General features: G+C 51.7%; 1 protein-coding gene across 1 annotated transcript; it reads left to right on the plus strand.

Moving 5' to 3' along the window:
- The first annotated feature begins 864 nt into the window (after positions 1–864).
- Positions 865–16026, plus strand: EEF2KMT (eukaryotic elongation factor 2 lysine methyltransferase). Its single transcript, XM_045993198.1, has 8 exons — positions 865–1084; positions 3556–3618; positions 5722–5802; positions 7373–7474; positions 11547–11680; positions 11762–12057; positions 13348–13497; positions 15608–16026. The coding sequence occupies exons 1-8, from the start codon at positions 989–991 to the stop codon at positions 15706–15708; spliced, it is 1023 nt and encodes a 340-aa protein (XP_045849154.1). The 5' UTR covers positions 865–988; the 3' UTR covers positions 15709–16026.
- Positions 16027–16138: the final 112 nt, after the last annotated feature.

The following is a 16138-nucleotide window of genomic DNA, read 5'->3' on the forward strand; positions in this document are numbered from 1 at the left end:
CCACACGCATTTGTGTGGTACTGACTGCGGTGCCTACTTCCGCGCGTGCTCCTGAGCCCCTGAACCCAGGGACCACTCCTGGTTTTCCTCACGGTCGCATCCCCTGACAGCACTGGGTACACAGTAGGTGCTTAATTAGTGCCCGGTGAAGACAAGACTGCTGGATGGGGTTAGGGGCAGACCCCAAGGCCGGAGGAGTGGGGGGGGGGGGGGTCCTGCCTGGTGTTGAGGAGGTCATGGAGAGGACGTGACCTCAGGCTGACCCTGCCAAGCTCCTCGCGCCCTCCCGACCCTGGAGAGCACCTCAGCGCATGGCTCCCACCACGGGGGCCGTTCGAGGTCGCCGCCGCCGCAACAGGGCACCGCGCTGTGGAGAGCACGCGGACCGCGGAGAGGACTAAACCCCGCACGGCTTCCAGGGGTAGGTTTAAGATTCTGGCAGAGGGGCGCACCTCACAGCCCTCCACTCACCTTGCGGCGCCCTGGTGGGTCAGGTCTGAGAACCTACGTTCCCTCGCCCATTAGCCGCGCCACCTACCCACCCGGAGCGGCAAACCCGCGCCTCGTCTTGAAGGGGCGGGGAAGGCCTGAGACCACCAACCACGGGCCTGAGGAGGCAGCCTTGGAACGTGTGGGCCGTCAGGCTCCTTCGCTCGCAGGAGCGCAACTGGGAGAGGGCTACGCGTCGTCCACTCAGCCGAAAAGACCCTCGTGAAGGCGCGGCAACAGCGAGAATGCTACCTTGCCCTTCCCCTGACTGGAAGCTACCTGAGAGCCGTCGCCTCCCGCCTGCCCTCTCTTGGCGCCAAAGCCCTGACTCCTCCCCTCAAGCCTCAGGCCCCGCCCCGAGCCAACCCTGGCCCCGCCTCCGCACCGCCCATACTCCCGGCGGCAACTGGCCCCGCCCCCGGCCCACGCGCAACGCCTCAGTCCCGCCCCTCTGCCGTCCTGTCTCCCGGGCAACGCCGCGGACCCGCCCCGCCCCGCCATGGCGCCGGAGGAGAGCGCTGAGGCCGCGCGGCTGCTGCCGAGTTTCGAGCGCCGCTTCCTGGCAGCGCGCACACTGCGCTCCTTCCCCTGGCAGGTGGGCGGTGGGGCGCGCGGAAGGAGGGCGAGGGGCGGCCATGGAGGGGTGAGGTCTGGGCGGGCTCCGGCGCCGGACCCGTTCCCCCCGCCACGTGATGTTCTCGGCTCCCTCTCTGGACCCGGCCGCGCGTCCGGTTCTTGTCCCCCAGGGTCCGCCGGGGGGCGCGGGCTGGCGGTGGGCAGCAGGAGACACACCTGCGCGAGTTTGGGGGGCCCAGCCTGCACTCTGCCTTCTACTCCCTCTTCCCTGGCCTTTCCCGCCCTTGACTGCCTTTGCACAGAGTCCACGAATTCAGGAAGTGCGGGGTTTCCTCCCACCTCCCTGTGTCACTCTGGGGTTAGGTCGGACGATTCACGATAAATTTCATTCCTTTTTTTTGTTTAGCCAGTTGTTATTCTAGCCATGGCTGCTGCCCATTTAAACAGTCACCGTCCTCAGGATACCGGGAGACCCGTTGTAATGAGCGCCATGACCCAGTCACAGACGCCACACCTCCCGCCCTTGCCAGGACTCCGTGTTCTCATCTGTACCATCAGCAATGGACAAAACCCTCGCAGAGGCAGTTTGAGGCTCTTATGCTTGTGATGGAAGGGGGGTGGGGGGTGTTTCAAAACAGGCCAGAAGAGAGACGGAAGAAGTCTCACCTCCCCTGCTCTGGAGACCTGCCCTTCTTGCACATGGAAATGACCATGGCAACAGCTTCCTTCTGCCAATGCAGGGGCTCTAATGATACTGCCTCCTTCATAATTCATGTGCGATGAGCTCACTGGGATGACTCAGATTGGGTACATATTCCTCCCCCAAGTCTGCCCCATCTCAAGGGGTGATGGTTAGTCATTTGTGTCTCATTGACCTAACCCATTTAGCATTCTGAGAGATCTTTCAGATTTGAAAGGAGTATGTTCATTTTTTTAACCCAAAATGAACCTTCATTACAGCATCTGTGGGTCCGAATTCATTATCAACTATAATTATTCACAGGAAATGAGAGCTTACTCTGAATCAGGCCCATGATAAATGCTTACTTAGACTGGCCCACAGCAGTCATTCAGTGGGTACTATTACTACCACTCACATTTGACCAGAAAGATTGCTTGATTAGTAAAGAACCAGAGTGCAGTAGTGGGGAGCTCAGGCCTGGGTTCCAGCCTGCCTGTTTTGAATCCGGCCCAAACCTCATACAAGCTGTGTGACCTTGGGCAAGTGACTGCATCTCTCCTATACCTTAGTTTTTTGGGGGTTTTTTTTGTTTTTTGTTTTTTTTTTAAAGATTTTATTTATCTATTTGACAGAGATCACAAGTAGATGGAGAGGCAGGCAGAGAGAGAGAGAGAGGAAAGCAGGCTCCCTGCTGAGCAGAGAGCCCGATGCGGGACTCGATCCCAGGACCCTGAGATCATGACCTGAGCCGAAGGCAGCAGCTTAACCCACTGAGCCACCCAGGCACCCATACCTTAGTTTTCTTATTAAGTGGGAGATACAATGATGGTGTTGGTGTCAGAATTACAGGAAATTGAAGCACCTGAGTCAATGCCCAGGTCTTGGTGAGGTCGGTGTTAGCTAATATTTTTATTCCACCACCAAATATTTACTGAATGCCTTCCGTGAGCCAGGCACCAAGAACCAGCATATTACAGATGCTGAACCTCATATTACAGATGAGGCCCTGCTTGGATGGGAGAGCCAAAGAATAAACAAGTAAATGAAAAAGCAAGAAGACACCAGGAGATGACAGTGGCTGTAAAGTCAATAAGACAGGGAAATGTATCATCAAAGTAGGGGGAGTCAGGAAGGCCTCTCCCAAGAGGTGCCATTTGAGCCAGAACCTGAACAGTAAAAGCAGCCCGCTGTGGGAAGGTGCTGCCGGTGAGAACAGGCTGCTGCACTTGAAGAATGGCAAGGAGGCCAGGGCTGGTGGCAGACAAAGTCAGAGAGGGGCAAGGGCCAGGCGTATAGGCCTTTTAGAGCCTAACTCACTCTGGAGAAAGGAAGTGATTTGCCTGATGTCACATACCAGCCAGGAACAGTCTGTCTGCTTCTAGAACATGACCGCACTGCTGGGCTGGAATTCCCTGTCAGAGAGGATAGCATAAACTGGCCATTGTAACTCAGATGTCAAGTCCAAGGTGAGCCCATCAGGTATCAATGTCATTGCTCCTCCTGTAAGTCCCGGTTGGCCATGTCATCCACGGAGCGGCTCTGTGACCTAAGAGAGCCTAAGCGGCCAGGGCTAATGCAGACCCAAAGAGTCTGTCTTCTGATGTTTTTTCTTTGACTCATCCAGGTGTAACCCAGGACTTCTCAAGTTCAGGCTTTCAGCCAGTCTGTGGCTTTCACTTCCAACTGGCCCCAGGTCCCTGGGGAAAGATCACTTAGCACTTTGCTAACATGTCCTATTGCATGTTTAATGTTCCTGTGAAAATGCCCTTGAGATTTCTCTCTTTCCCCTCCACTCTCTCTCTGAATAGAGCCTAGAAGAGAAATTAAGGGACTCATCAGGTCCTGAGCTGCTGCTGAATATTTTGCAAAAGGTAAGACTCAGAATCACCAGCCTCCTGACTTGCCCATGAAGACGTGACAGAAACACAGTGGACGCACTTGTATCCTTTCAAAAGAAAGACACTGCATTTCGGCGGCGGCGCCTCAGGCAGCTCTGGCTCTGTTGTTTTCCTAGATGAAGACATTAGAATATATGAAAATCTGCATGAGAGGGGGGAATTTGGGAGTTGTTTTAGAAATCATCCACAATGAAAACCAAGATGACAGCTCTGGGAAGATCTTCTAGCATTGGTAGCTGCTCAGACTTTCTTCTTTGCATTTACATTTAAGGAAAACATAAGGAGGCAAGTCTTGCCCACTCACGTCTCTTCTAGATGTAGCTATGCTCTGCTTTTCCGAGGTAGGGTTTGGATTCTGAGGTACCTCTGGGCGAGGGTACAGGTAAGACCGCCGCTCTGCTGGCCTTGCCTCACCCTGACCCTAGCCATGTGGATCAAGGCGAGATCACACTGCGTTCTGGCTATGAACTCTCTATTTTTTTTAAGATTTTATTTATTTATTTGAGAGAGAGACAGTGAGACAGAGCATGAGAGGAGAGAAGGTCAGAGGGAGCAGACTCCCCATGGAGCAGGGAGCCCAATGCAGGACTCGATCCCAGGACTCCCGGATCATGACCCAAGCCGAAGGCAGTCGCTCAACCAACTGAGCCACCCAGGCGCCCCTGGCTATGAACTCTCTTAAGGATCATGAACCCTTCTGAAAACCCAAAGCTATGGACTCTCCTGTTCTAATCTCACCCCCATAAAAAATAGGACCATTTTATGTACAATTCCTGGGAGGGAGAGACACTCCTCCAACCACCAAACCCATCCAAGAAGCCTGGGTTAAGAATTCCTGTGTGGAGGGTGAACCAAGATTGTCCAACCACCGTGTGGGGAAGATGTTGCCATGGCTAGGGGAGGCTTGAGAGCAACCCCGTCGTTCAGGACTGTCAACTCAGAGATTCTGAGGTCCTTGTGGGGCAGCCCACTCTTGATTTTCACCCTGAGGCTAAAACCTAACACCAGCCAACCAGAAAGCCCCTGAAGGGTCGTGTGAGTATTTTGTTGCCCATGAGTAAAATCATGTGTCTCCACGTGACCTGGCCTTACTCTCCCTGCCCCTGTTGCTCTGCCCTCCTTCCCAAAATGCCAGGTCATGCCTGCCTCAGAGCCTCCACAAACTATCCCCTCTGCCTGGAACTCGTTCCTCGCACTCTTTGCTTCTCTAGACATCAGCTGAAGTGTCCTCCCTGAGAGCCCCCTTCCCCTCTACCACACCCCAGGCAGAGTCCCCATCTTCCTCTGTCCCAGCCATCATAGCACTCATCCGCAGCCTGCCATGTTAGCTCCAGGAGAGCAGGTGCCCTGTCTGCCTGTTCCCGCTGTTTGGGCTCTCACCTTTTCCACAGAGCCGGACAGTCCCACAATCGTCCCCACTAAAAACTAATTCACGCTGCCTGTGCTGGCAGGGGTGGCACAGACCATTCAAGCTGCTGTAAGAGAACACCACTGACTGGGTGACTTGTAAACAAGAGCAGTTTGTTTCTCATGGTTCTAGAGACTGGGAAGGCCAAAATCAAGGTGCCCGAAGACTTGGTGTCTGGTGGGGAACCCACTTCTTCATTCATAGACAGCTGAGTCCTCACTGTGGAAGGGCCAAGGGAACTCTCTGGGATCTCTGATAAGGGCATTAATCCCATTCATGGGAGCCTCACCTTCATGACTTAATCTCTCCCGAAGGCCCTGCCTTCTAATACCATCACATTGGGATTTAGACTTCAAACTATGAACTGGGGGGGACACAAACATAACGGTCTGTAGCAGGGTGTTTGCTTAGGTCCATGTGCTCCATGTTCTGCCCAGAATGTTCTGTCAGCCTACACCACTGTAGTGGAGACATTTTTTTGGAAAGGGAATTGTATGTGAAGACTTACTGTTTCAGATTCATGAGGGTCACCTGAACCCAGACCCTTGTGTCTGTACACATCTTTTCTGAGGGCTTGAGTAATGGGGGTTGCCCTGTATTCACTTGAAGCTCGTGGGAGACTTACAACGGGGTCTGTCTAGCAACTCACGTTGTGTCCTTTGTCACAGACTGTGAAGCATCCTCTGTGTGTGAAGCATCCGCCGTCAGTGAAGTATGCCCGGTGCTTTCTCTCGGAGCTCATCAGAAAGGTCAGTGATGGGCACTGTCTGGTAGCCAGACAGCACCTGGGACTTGGCTGACTCTCCAGAAGTGGACTCTGCCTGGCTCTGCCTGTTGGAACTCATGCCCTTTGCCTGCTCTGCAAATCCCAGTATGTCAGAGGGGCTCCCTGTGTAACTGTTCCTAGCTGGGTTTACCTGTCAGAGGCTTTGGGGGGCAGGAGGAAGAGAGGCCAGGGTATCTCTGCCTCTGCTTCAAGAGGTCTCCAGCAGCAGCTTCATTTCCTCTGTGGTCCCAGCTCCCCACTCCTTTCTCCCCGAGGCTGCCAGCCCACAGGTTCTTGACCTATTCCTGCTGTTGCCGAGATCTGGGTTGCCACACTGCCCTCTATTGGGTGTTTTAGGTCTTGCAATACCCTCTTCTCCCCAATGAACTACCTGATGTGGGCTCTTTTCCTGACTGATACAGGATGTATTTTATAATTATTTATTTATTTATTTGTTTGTTTGTTTGTTTTATTTATTTGACAGAGAGAGACACAGAGAAAAAGGGAACATAAGCGGGGGAGTAGGAGAGGGAGAAGCAGGCTCCCCACCAAGGAGGGAGCCCGATGTGGGACGCCATCCCAGGACTCTGGGATCATGACCTAAGCCGAAGGCAGACCCTTAACAGCTGAGCCACCCAGGCGCCCCTACAGGATGTAAAATGAGCCCAAAGCTGCTGGGTTTCACGTTAGACTGGACCTCGGAGAGGTGATTCCTTAGTGATCAGCATCAGACCTGCTATCTTCAGCCACTGAATGCATGGGCCATGTCTCACCCAAGCTTAGCACATGAAACAATCCTGGCTTCTCCGTTGCCTCTCCACCTGATTCTTGCCAACATGCGCATCTAGTTGTGGCCCGCAGGTCTCCCCAGAACCACCCGAAGCATGGCCGTCCCGCTGCTGCCCCTGTGAGGTGCACGACAGAGGCTTGCCCGTTGATGAAGCCAGCCACACCACGTAGAGTGCCCGTCTTTGTGGCTTTTGCCCAGGCTCACTTAAAAGCACCAGTTGTGGGGCGCCTGGGTGGCTCAGTGGTTTAGGCCACTGCCTTCGGCTCAGGTCATGATCTCAGGGTCCTGGGATCAAGTCCCGCATCAGGCTCTCTGCTCAGCAGGGAGCCTGCTTCCCTCTCACTCTCTCTGCTTGCCTCTCTGCCTACTTGTGATCTCTCTCTGTCAAATAAATAAATAAAATCTTTAAAAAAAAAAAAAAAAGCACCAGTTGTTTGATCCATCCACAACATTAGGATGGAAGGGCAGAGCTCTCTGTCCCCGTCACATAGTATCTCATGCAGTCCCGCCTCTGCTGCCCTAGACTACACCTCACCCTCACCCTCTCCATACCTGAGATTCCGTCCAGCTCCCCCACCCCATGAACTTTTCACATGCCAGGTGGCTTGTGTTAAGTTAATCCATCCCAAACCTCCCATCCAAATTTGGTAAAAATCCAGTCAGAGAACAAAAACAACAAAAAAGCAAACTCATGGAACCTTTGTTTGATTCATGAGGGTCAGCTTAACCTCTTGCCTGAAGCTCTTGCTCTGCCTACCCCCAGCACGAGGCTGTCCACACGGAGCCTTTGGACGAGCTGTACGAGGCGCTGGCAGAGGTCCTGACGGCCGAGGAGCCCACCCAGGCCCACCGGAGCTATCTGCTGGTAGGAGACGGGCTCCCTCCCGCATGGTCCACACATCCACTGCTGCACACGGAGTCGAAGTTCAGACTCCAATCAGCGTCAAGTGGGTGCAGATCCTGACCTGTCAGCTCTGAGGTCTTAGAGGAGGTCAGTTAAGCACCCTGAGCCTTGTTTTCCCCATCAGCAAACCAAGCATTTCAGTACACAATAGTACCTATTTTATGGGGTGGCTGGGGGTTAAGTTGAATTATTGAATTACATAATTGAATAGTAGAGACCTGGTGCTCAGTCCTCAGTAAACACTTGATGGTGTCACAGGAGAGCAGTCTCTCTCCGCTGCCCACCGGCACCATCCTCGCTGGCCTGGCAAATACCGCAGCCCTTGGACTGGTGTTCCACCTTCTTGGCCCACAGAAGTCCGTTCTGCACACAACAGTTAGAGGGGTCTTGGGTTTTGTTTTGGGCCTTTTATTATAAAATAAAACACAGATGTAGGAAACCACATAAAATAAATGTACAGCTTACCGAATTGTTGCAAGGCAGCCACCATGGTGACCACTACTCTAGTCAAGGGACAGAACTTTGGCAGCCAGCCCGCAAGCCCTCCGTCGCTGCAAAGTGACCACCAGCGCCTTTGGAGCAGTCACTCTGTGGTTTCCTCCCACTCACGTGCACCTCTGGACACCAGTCTTTACTCTTGCCCATCAGCTCGGTCTAGTTTGAAGTCTCCCTTCAGGGGCAGGTCCCCCTCCAGCTGTTTCTACCCTGGCAGTGTCTGTTTTGCTTTCCACAGGCTGGATTTACTCACCTGTGCGAGGTGCTGTTCGGCTGGTTCTTTCGTCCACTGTTTCCCACTAATTGGCTGGTTTCGGAGGCCCTGTCAGACTTACATCTGCTTGACCCCTTTGGCAAGAACACAACATGGGGCTCTAGGAGACACACATCGTATCCGTTATGATAGCAGTTATGAATGCTCAAAGCTTATTCTTTAATTCATTGGAGAATATGAAAGGGTGGTTTTCTAATTCCGTCACTTTGTTTTCTTTTCTTTTTTTTTTTTTAAGATTTTATTTATTTATTTGACAGAGAGAGATCACAAGTAGGCAGAGAGGCAGGCAGAGAGAGTGAGAGGGAAGCAGGCTCCCTGCCGAGCGGAGAGCCCGAGGATATGGGACTCGATCCCAGGACCCTGAGATCATGACCTGAGCCGAAGGCAGCGGCTTAAACCACTGAGCCACCCAGGCGCCCCCGGTCACTTTGTTTTCATTCATTGGTAGAGAAGTTTTACGAGGTGTCTCCCTTTAGCCACTGTTTGGTCACCCACTGATAGAGCCCATAGAGGAGAGGCAGGATACGGACTTGATTCTTTCTTTGCCAACACAGTGAATTGGTTTCTTACCATACCCAGAAAGAATACAGCCCATTGCAAACTGTGTCCTTAGTGAAGCTCAAAATGTGCTCTTTTCTCTCTTCTTAAGTTTCTTAAATATGTTCCTCCATCGTCCTTGGTATGAAGTGTTGCTGTGGTAATAACCTGGTAATAACCTAATATTCTTTCCTGTGTATGCCCCATGCCCTTCACTCTTAAATGGCCAAAGGACTTTTCCCTTTAAAGTCCAGAATTTTAGTAGACTATATCTTGAGGTTGGTTGTTCTGCTCCATGATCTTGGATGCGTTGTGCACTCCTTCAGTGTTTATCTTTTGTTTTTTTTTAGGAATGTTTTCTGGAATTAAAAATTTTAGTATGTGTTCTTTGCTTTCATTTTCGTGACAAAGTACCTAAAAATGGGTATCTTAAGCAACAGAAATGTATCGTCTCACCGTTCAGGAGGCCAGAAGTCCAAGATCAAGTTATTGGCGGGGTTGGTTCCTCTGAGGGCCGTGGGCCATGAGGAAGGATGTACTGCCAGCCTCTCTCCTCAGCCTGCCGACGGCCATCTTCTCACCGTCTTCCCTCTATGCCTTCTGTGTGCTAGTATCTTCTTACAGGGACACCAGTCTTTTTGGGTTAGGGCTCACCTAATGACCTCATCTTAACTTCAGAGAGAGAATCCTCTCTGAAAAGACCCTGTCTCCAAATAAGGTACCAGTCCCAAAGTGCTGGGAATTAGGACTTTAACATAGGAGTTTGTGAGGAGTTTGTGAGGAGGGCACATTCAGCCCCTGATGATCTCTTTCTTAATTTCTTTTCGATGTTTAAAATTTCATTACTTTCACCTTCCATTTCTCTAATGGACCGATCTGTTTTTATGTTTTGTTTTCTTTCTCGTCTTCTTCTCATGTACCTTGGTGTCTGAAGTGTTTTCTGTTCTTCTCACACATTTCTCAGTGTTTGTAGTTGCCATTAGGCCTCGCCCCCAGTCCCTCATACCCCGATGACTAGAGCAGCAAGTTCTCTTCTCCGTGGGCTGTGGTTCACAGCTGGCACCTGCATTTCCAGTGAGCACTTGGCTACTGGGCTTCGGTCCTCAGGCCTGTTGTGCGCCCCATTGCTCACACACACACACACACGTGTCTTATGTCTGTTGGTGGTTTGCCCCCACTTGTTGATATTTTGGCTTCACCTAATTTTGTTGAATGTTGTCTATATCTCACTACTCTGTTTGTATGTGGGGATTCAGGAAGACTCAGAACCACACTCCCAGAACCCTCAGAGTGTTCCCCTTGATTTAAGGGGTAAATCAGAGCATGTCACTCGACCACCCAGAGCCTGCCAGCAGCTGCCCTTCATACTCAGACTCAAATCCTAGTTTCTCACATGGCCTGCCAAGCCCTGCATGCCCTGCTGCAGCCTTCCTCCTCATCTAGTTCCTCCTGCTCTCCCTCTGCTCCAGACCCCTGGCTTCTTTGCCTTCCTTGAACTCGCCAGCTGAAATGCTGCCTCAGGGCCTTTGCACCTCCTCTGTCTGGAATGCTCTCCTCCTAGAATCTCACATGCCTCACTTCTCCTTTATACTCACATCCCAGGTCACATGACACATCCTCAAAGAGGCTGTTTCTGACCAATCTATCTGAAATAGACCCCTCCCCCAATCTCTGTTATCATGTAGTCCTTTTTGTCTTCTTCATAGCACTGAAACCTGAGAAATTACTTTGTTTATTATGGTTTTAACCCCCATTGGCATGGAAGTTCCCTAAGAACAGGGAATGACTTCATCTTGTCACATGTGAATCCCTAGCACCATAACAGATGCTCAGGAAAAATGCACGGATGGATGAATGAACAAATAACTGCTCATGGTACTCCAGAGACCAGAGTCTCCTATACGAGTTTGTGAGCTCAGAGATAGCCAGAAACCGCCCCAGGTGACTGTGTGTCGGAAGTGCCACGCTCAGATGCCCCACTTTGGAGAACACATTTCAGGACTGCATGTTCCAGGAAGCACTTGCTTTGAAGGTGACAGAAAAGTTCAAGGGCTGGAGAATTCCCAAGCCCCAGATGGCGGTTTGAATTGAGGAAGGCCCCACACACTAAGACTTTTCACATGTAGCTCATGATGCCAGAGAGTTGTGACTTTTTGTTGTTGTTGTTGTTAATTAAAGATTCATAGACATTGCAAAAACGGTACAGAGAGGTGCCCTTTCCCCAGATTCCCCCGTTGGAAACACGGGCCCTAACTTATACGGCTTCACTCCCGGGACCCTGACGTACACACCATCATGTGTAGGTGTACCTCATTTACCACACATGCAGGTCCGTGTGGGCAGCACTACTATCAAGATACCGACCTACTGTCACCACAAAGAGCTCCTTTGGGCCTCCCCTGTCCCCAGTCCCCACCAACCCCACCCTGGCAGCCACTGATCTGTTCTCCCTCTCCACAGTCCTGTCATTCTGAGAAGGTGAGATGGATGGAATCCCACAATGTGTGGCGTTCTGAGACTGGCTTTCTTTGTGCACATTAACGTCCGCGAGACCCACGCAGGTGGCATGTACAGTGATAACCTGTTCCTTTCCACTGCTGTGTAGTATTCTGTGGCAGAATGTTCCACAGTCTTATCTAGCCATGCACCTTTTGTGATGTTTTTCTTTTTAAAATCAGCTCCTTGTCTCCCGATAGCTGGATTAATCCTTTCCCTGTCTCGGCCCAGCCTTCCGGAGACTCAGTCACACTCTCTGAGAGCACAGCCATCATTTCCCATGGCACCACCGGCCTGGTCACGTGGGACGCCGCACTCTACCTTGCAGAATGGGCCATAGAGAACCCAGCTGCCTTTGCTCACAGGTGACCTCGGGGTGCAGGGCAGGGCAGGAAGGCCAGTTTTCTCAACACAGTCTCAGACACAGGCCCCCTTCTCCCACCCAGGATTGTCTTAGAGCTCGGCAGTGGAGCTGGCCTCACGGGCCTCGCCATTTGCAAGACATGCTGTCCCAGCACGTACATCTTCAGCGACTGTCACACCTGTGTCCTTGAGCAGCTCCGAGGAAACATCCTTCTCAATGGCCTCTCATTGGAACCAGATACCACTGACCCTGCAAGGCACCCAGGACATAATGCCTACAACTCAGAGAGCCCGAGGGTGACGGTGGCCCATTTGGACTGGGACGTTGTGACGGCTCCCGAGCTCGCTGCCTTCCAGCCAGACGTAATCATAGCAGCAGGTACTGCTTCCTGCCCCGCGGCAACTGGAGCGGCTCTACCCAGCTCTCAGCTCTGGGAAGGGGACAGTGTACCCTGCCAGGCAGAGAAATGATGAGACTTGTACAAGTGCCACTGTGGGCCTTCAGGGAGACATCAAACTACAGGGCATGGCTCTTGGATGCCCTAAAGCCACAGTCCTCCCACTTGACACAGTGGCCACATGTACTCCTGTTAAAATGGTTCCTTCAGATAAATGAACCCAGTTTTTCTCAGCAAAGCCTGAGATGGAATGCACAGGCCCCAGGGCACCAAAGCCATCTGACCTATTAGCCAGGCTGCAGCTGAGCAGAGAGATTTTTATGTCCCTCCCTAGAATCTGAATGAAATGGCCAGAGCAGCCCTATCTTTTCAGGGCTGCAAGGGACAAGCGTGATTCTCCCAGGACCATGTCTGATTCCTATACATGTCACAGACACCCAGCCCTGGGGCAGACCTAGGGTCAAACCACAGTGGTTTCAGAGTCAGGGAACGAGCTCTGAGTGCCCCACCCTGGTAAGCGCTTGCTTCTATCTCTACACAGCTCTGTTGCCTTATATTTGCATATCTGACCCCAAGGGCTCTGCCTGCACGTCTCTGTCCCAGATCAGGCCCCCATGTCTTTCAGAGACAAGCCCCACATCTCATCTCTGAGGGGATGAGAGGGGGAAGGTAGGGCCCAGCCACTTCAGGAGTAGGACAGGGTCCTTGACACAAGGGGTGTTTGGCCAACAGCCCCCTTGTCCTCCGCTGAATTCACCCAGTCCCCAGTCCAGCTGACGGTGCTGTGGCTCTGATCCTGCCCTACAGCCCTGAGACATCCAGGCCCACAGTGGTCAGAACACAGAGCCTGAGCAGCACCTTCCCAAGTAAGGGTGCCGACAGGGAGTGAGTTTACCCCCGCCCCCCAGTGCAGCCAACAAAACAGCAGGCCCCTGCAAACAAGAAGTCTGAGACAGAGAGCTGCTTGGGGGGTATTTCATTAAGCAACTTCTAAATAGACCATAAACAAAGAACTGATTTTTTTTTAAAGGAACACCAGTGAGTCCTGGATATTTTCCATTTCATGCAGGGTTTTTCAGCAGCTTTTTTTCTCTCCGAAGGGTTTTCCTTTTTAACGATGTCATCTTTGGTCCAGTGTCATGATTCTAATAAAGCTGCTGGTTTCCAGGCCCCAGCCCTGCTGCTGATGTCAGCACAGCCAGGCACCCTCTTTTCTGGCTCCTGAATCCTAGAGTGAGCCCCTTTCAGTAACCTGAGGTTTTTCATTACAGATGTGCTGTATTGCCCAGAAACTGTCCTCTCCCTGGTCAGAGTCCTACAGAGGCTCTCTGCTTGCCTGAAGAACCAGCAGGCTCCTGAGGCCTACATTGCCTTCACCATCCGCAACCCAGAGACCTGCCAGCTGTTCACGAGCGAGCTGGGTGAGCCCTGGGCCCTGGGAGGGGCTGCTGTCTCTAAGAAGCCGCCTGGGTCCCCACACAGGACTCCAGCGAGGCAGAAACAGCAGAGTAAAAGAATGGGGCCCGGAAAACAAACAGACAGGCCGGGCCATCGACCCACTACCCCACCCCTGGGCGCTCGGTGGAGGAGGCCTGGTCAGCAGAGGAAGCAGGGCCGGGGAGCTCTGCTCTAAAGGGGAAGAGGCAGTTTAGGCAGCAGTCCTAGAGGTCAGACCAGCAGTCCTACTATGTGTTTAGAGGTTTCAAGGGTCTTCAGGCCCATTTCCTGGTCTGTGGAACGGAGAAGAGAGGATGGTGAATGCCAGTGGGTGTCAGGGTAGATGAGTTCTGGCCACACAGCAGTGCGGTGCAGGCTCTGGAACCGTGCCTGGTGAACCTGGGCCACCACTCACCTCCCTGTCTTCATCTGTGTGGTAGCAACATCTGCCTGGGAGGTGACACAGGGCCTGGCATCGGGGATCTTGGGAACATGGTAGCTGCTGCCATCACTGTATTAAGTACCCAGTAAATGGAAGAAAAGCAGGAAGGACTCTGGAGGAGGGGGGCCTCTGCCGTTTACACCCCAAACTGGCCCTGTTGCGGCCAGGCACTGTCCTCGGACCTGAATGTCAGCCCCCCAGCACCAGCGGTATGCCATCATCCTCCAGCCTCACCCATGGAAACTCTGGGGCGCACGGGGGCTAGTGACTGCCTGAGCTCCAGAGTGGGGCCAGGCAGCCGACTCCCGCCCTCCACTCCCACCGCACAACCACCAGCCACTGTCCTGCAATCCCTGTCACGTGCCAGGCCCAACCGGGGCTTTCCTCACACAGCCTGGCTGCGGTGCGATACCACGGGTGCCCCAACCCGCCCCTCCCCAGCACAGCCCCACAACAGCTGCCTCTACAGGAAAACACCCCCCACATGTGCCCGCGTCCCATGGACAGAGTGCCGTGTAGCTTTGAAAAAGAATGAAGTCCTCCTTCAGATACTATATGAAAGATCTCTATACTATAGTTTAAGTGAAGAAAGCAAAGTACCAAACACCATATATATATAAGCCCATTTTTTTTAAGAGAGAGGAAGGAGAACCCTTTTTTTTTTCTTTTGTTTTTTTGTTTTTGTTTTTGAGAGGGAGAATCTTAAGCAGGCTCCATGCCCAGTGGAGAGCTCAACGTGCAGCTTGGTCTCACAACCCTGAGAGCATGACCTGAGCTGAAATCAAGAGAGGGACACAACCAACTGAGCGACCCAGGTGCCCAAGTCCATTTCTTTTTTTTTTTTTAAGATTTTATTTATTTGACAGACAGAAATCACAAGTAGGCAGAGAGGCAGGCAGAGAGAGAGGAAGGGAAGCAGTCTCCCTGCTGAGCAGAGAGCAAGATGCGGGACTCGATCCCAGGACCCTGGGATCATGACCTGAACTGAAGGCAGAGGCTTTAACCCACTGAGCCACCCAGGCGCCCCCCAAGTCCATTTCTATTTTTAAAAATCATCATCTCCATGTTCGTATGTATACAGGGAAAAATCTGAAAGAACATACACCAATTAACAGTTGTTATACTTTGGTGGCAGGATTATAGACACACATACACACACACGTATTATTTTTTTTCAAATAAGCTCTAGGCCCGGTGTGGCACTTGAACTCATGAACCCAAGAACCGTGACACTTGTGTACTTTTAATATTTCATTTTTATAATTATTTTCATTCATAAAAAACTGATAACAAAATGATCCTTGCCAAGGGCTCTTCAGACATCTGTGCTTAAGAGAAAGATGTGAGCCCTTCTGGCGCATCTCTAGCCTCTGCTAATAGGCACCAGGCTGAGTGGTCAGGAAACCCAGACCAGTCTGTGACCTTCTAGGGAAGGCATGGCCCAGAAGGCAGGGGCGGCAAATGTGGCTGCCATGCAACATTTAAAAACTCAATTCTTGGTCCTATCCCTGAAGGCTGATTCTAGGTGTCTGGATGGGGCCCAGAAGTCTGTGGTTTGTATATACCCCCCAGCCTGTCCTGCAGCCCCACATTGTATAGGTGGTGTCATGTTCCCAGACCCCACCATCCTGAGACACATGTTGTATTTCCAGGCCGGGCTGGGATCCCATGGGAAGCAGTGCCTCATCACGACCAGAAGCTGTTTCCCTACGAAGAGCACTCAGACATGAAAATTTTGAAACTAATGCTATAGGTTTACAAACGTTTTTAAAGATTAACATGAAAATTAAATCACCATCCTGGAAAGAATTTCCATGTGGCAAAGCAGATAAAATTTTCACTGGACTTGAATGCTTGAAGAATGTTAAAATTCAGAATCAGGACTGCAAACTGTGTTCTAATAAAATATAAACTATTCAAGTGGGTGCCTCTTTCTGTCACTAGTTCTAGTTCTTAAGTAAATCTCTATAAATCAAAAATGAAAATTTTTGCTCAGAAATAAGCATTTCATTTATGCAAATAAAAACATGTTATCAAGTACGTCTCCCCATCCCACCCCCAAGCCTGCACCCACGTCCCTCACGAAGCCAGGCTGCTTTGAACCCATTGTACACGTTACAGTGCAGCAGGCCGTGGTACCTGTCCTTACAGCAGGAATGAAATACTAGGGACACAATGGGGCA

The sequence above is a fragment of the Meles meles genome, chromosome 21, assembly GCF_922984935.1.
Source record: "Meles meles chromosome 21, mMelMel3.1 paternal haplotype, whole genome shotgun sequence".
Lineage (NCBI taxonomy): Eukaryota > Metazoa > Chordata > Mammalia > Carnivora > Mustelidae > Meles > Meles meles.

Bases quoted from the DNA above. Each gene is read 5' to 3' on its own strand.
- EEF2KMT (XM_045993198.1), top strand. From the start codon at position 989: ATGGCGCCGGAGGAGAGCGCTGAGGCCGCGCGGCTGCTGCCGAGTTTC. The intron at 5,803-7,372 runs GTCAGTGATGGG...GCCTACCCCCAG, and splicing joins TCTCGGAGCTCATCAGAAAG to CACGAGGCTGTCCACACGGA. The intron at 12,058-13,347 runs GTACTGCTTCCT...TTTTCATTACAG, and splicing joins AGACGTAATCATAGCAGCAG to ATGTGCTGTATTGCCCAGAA.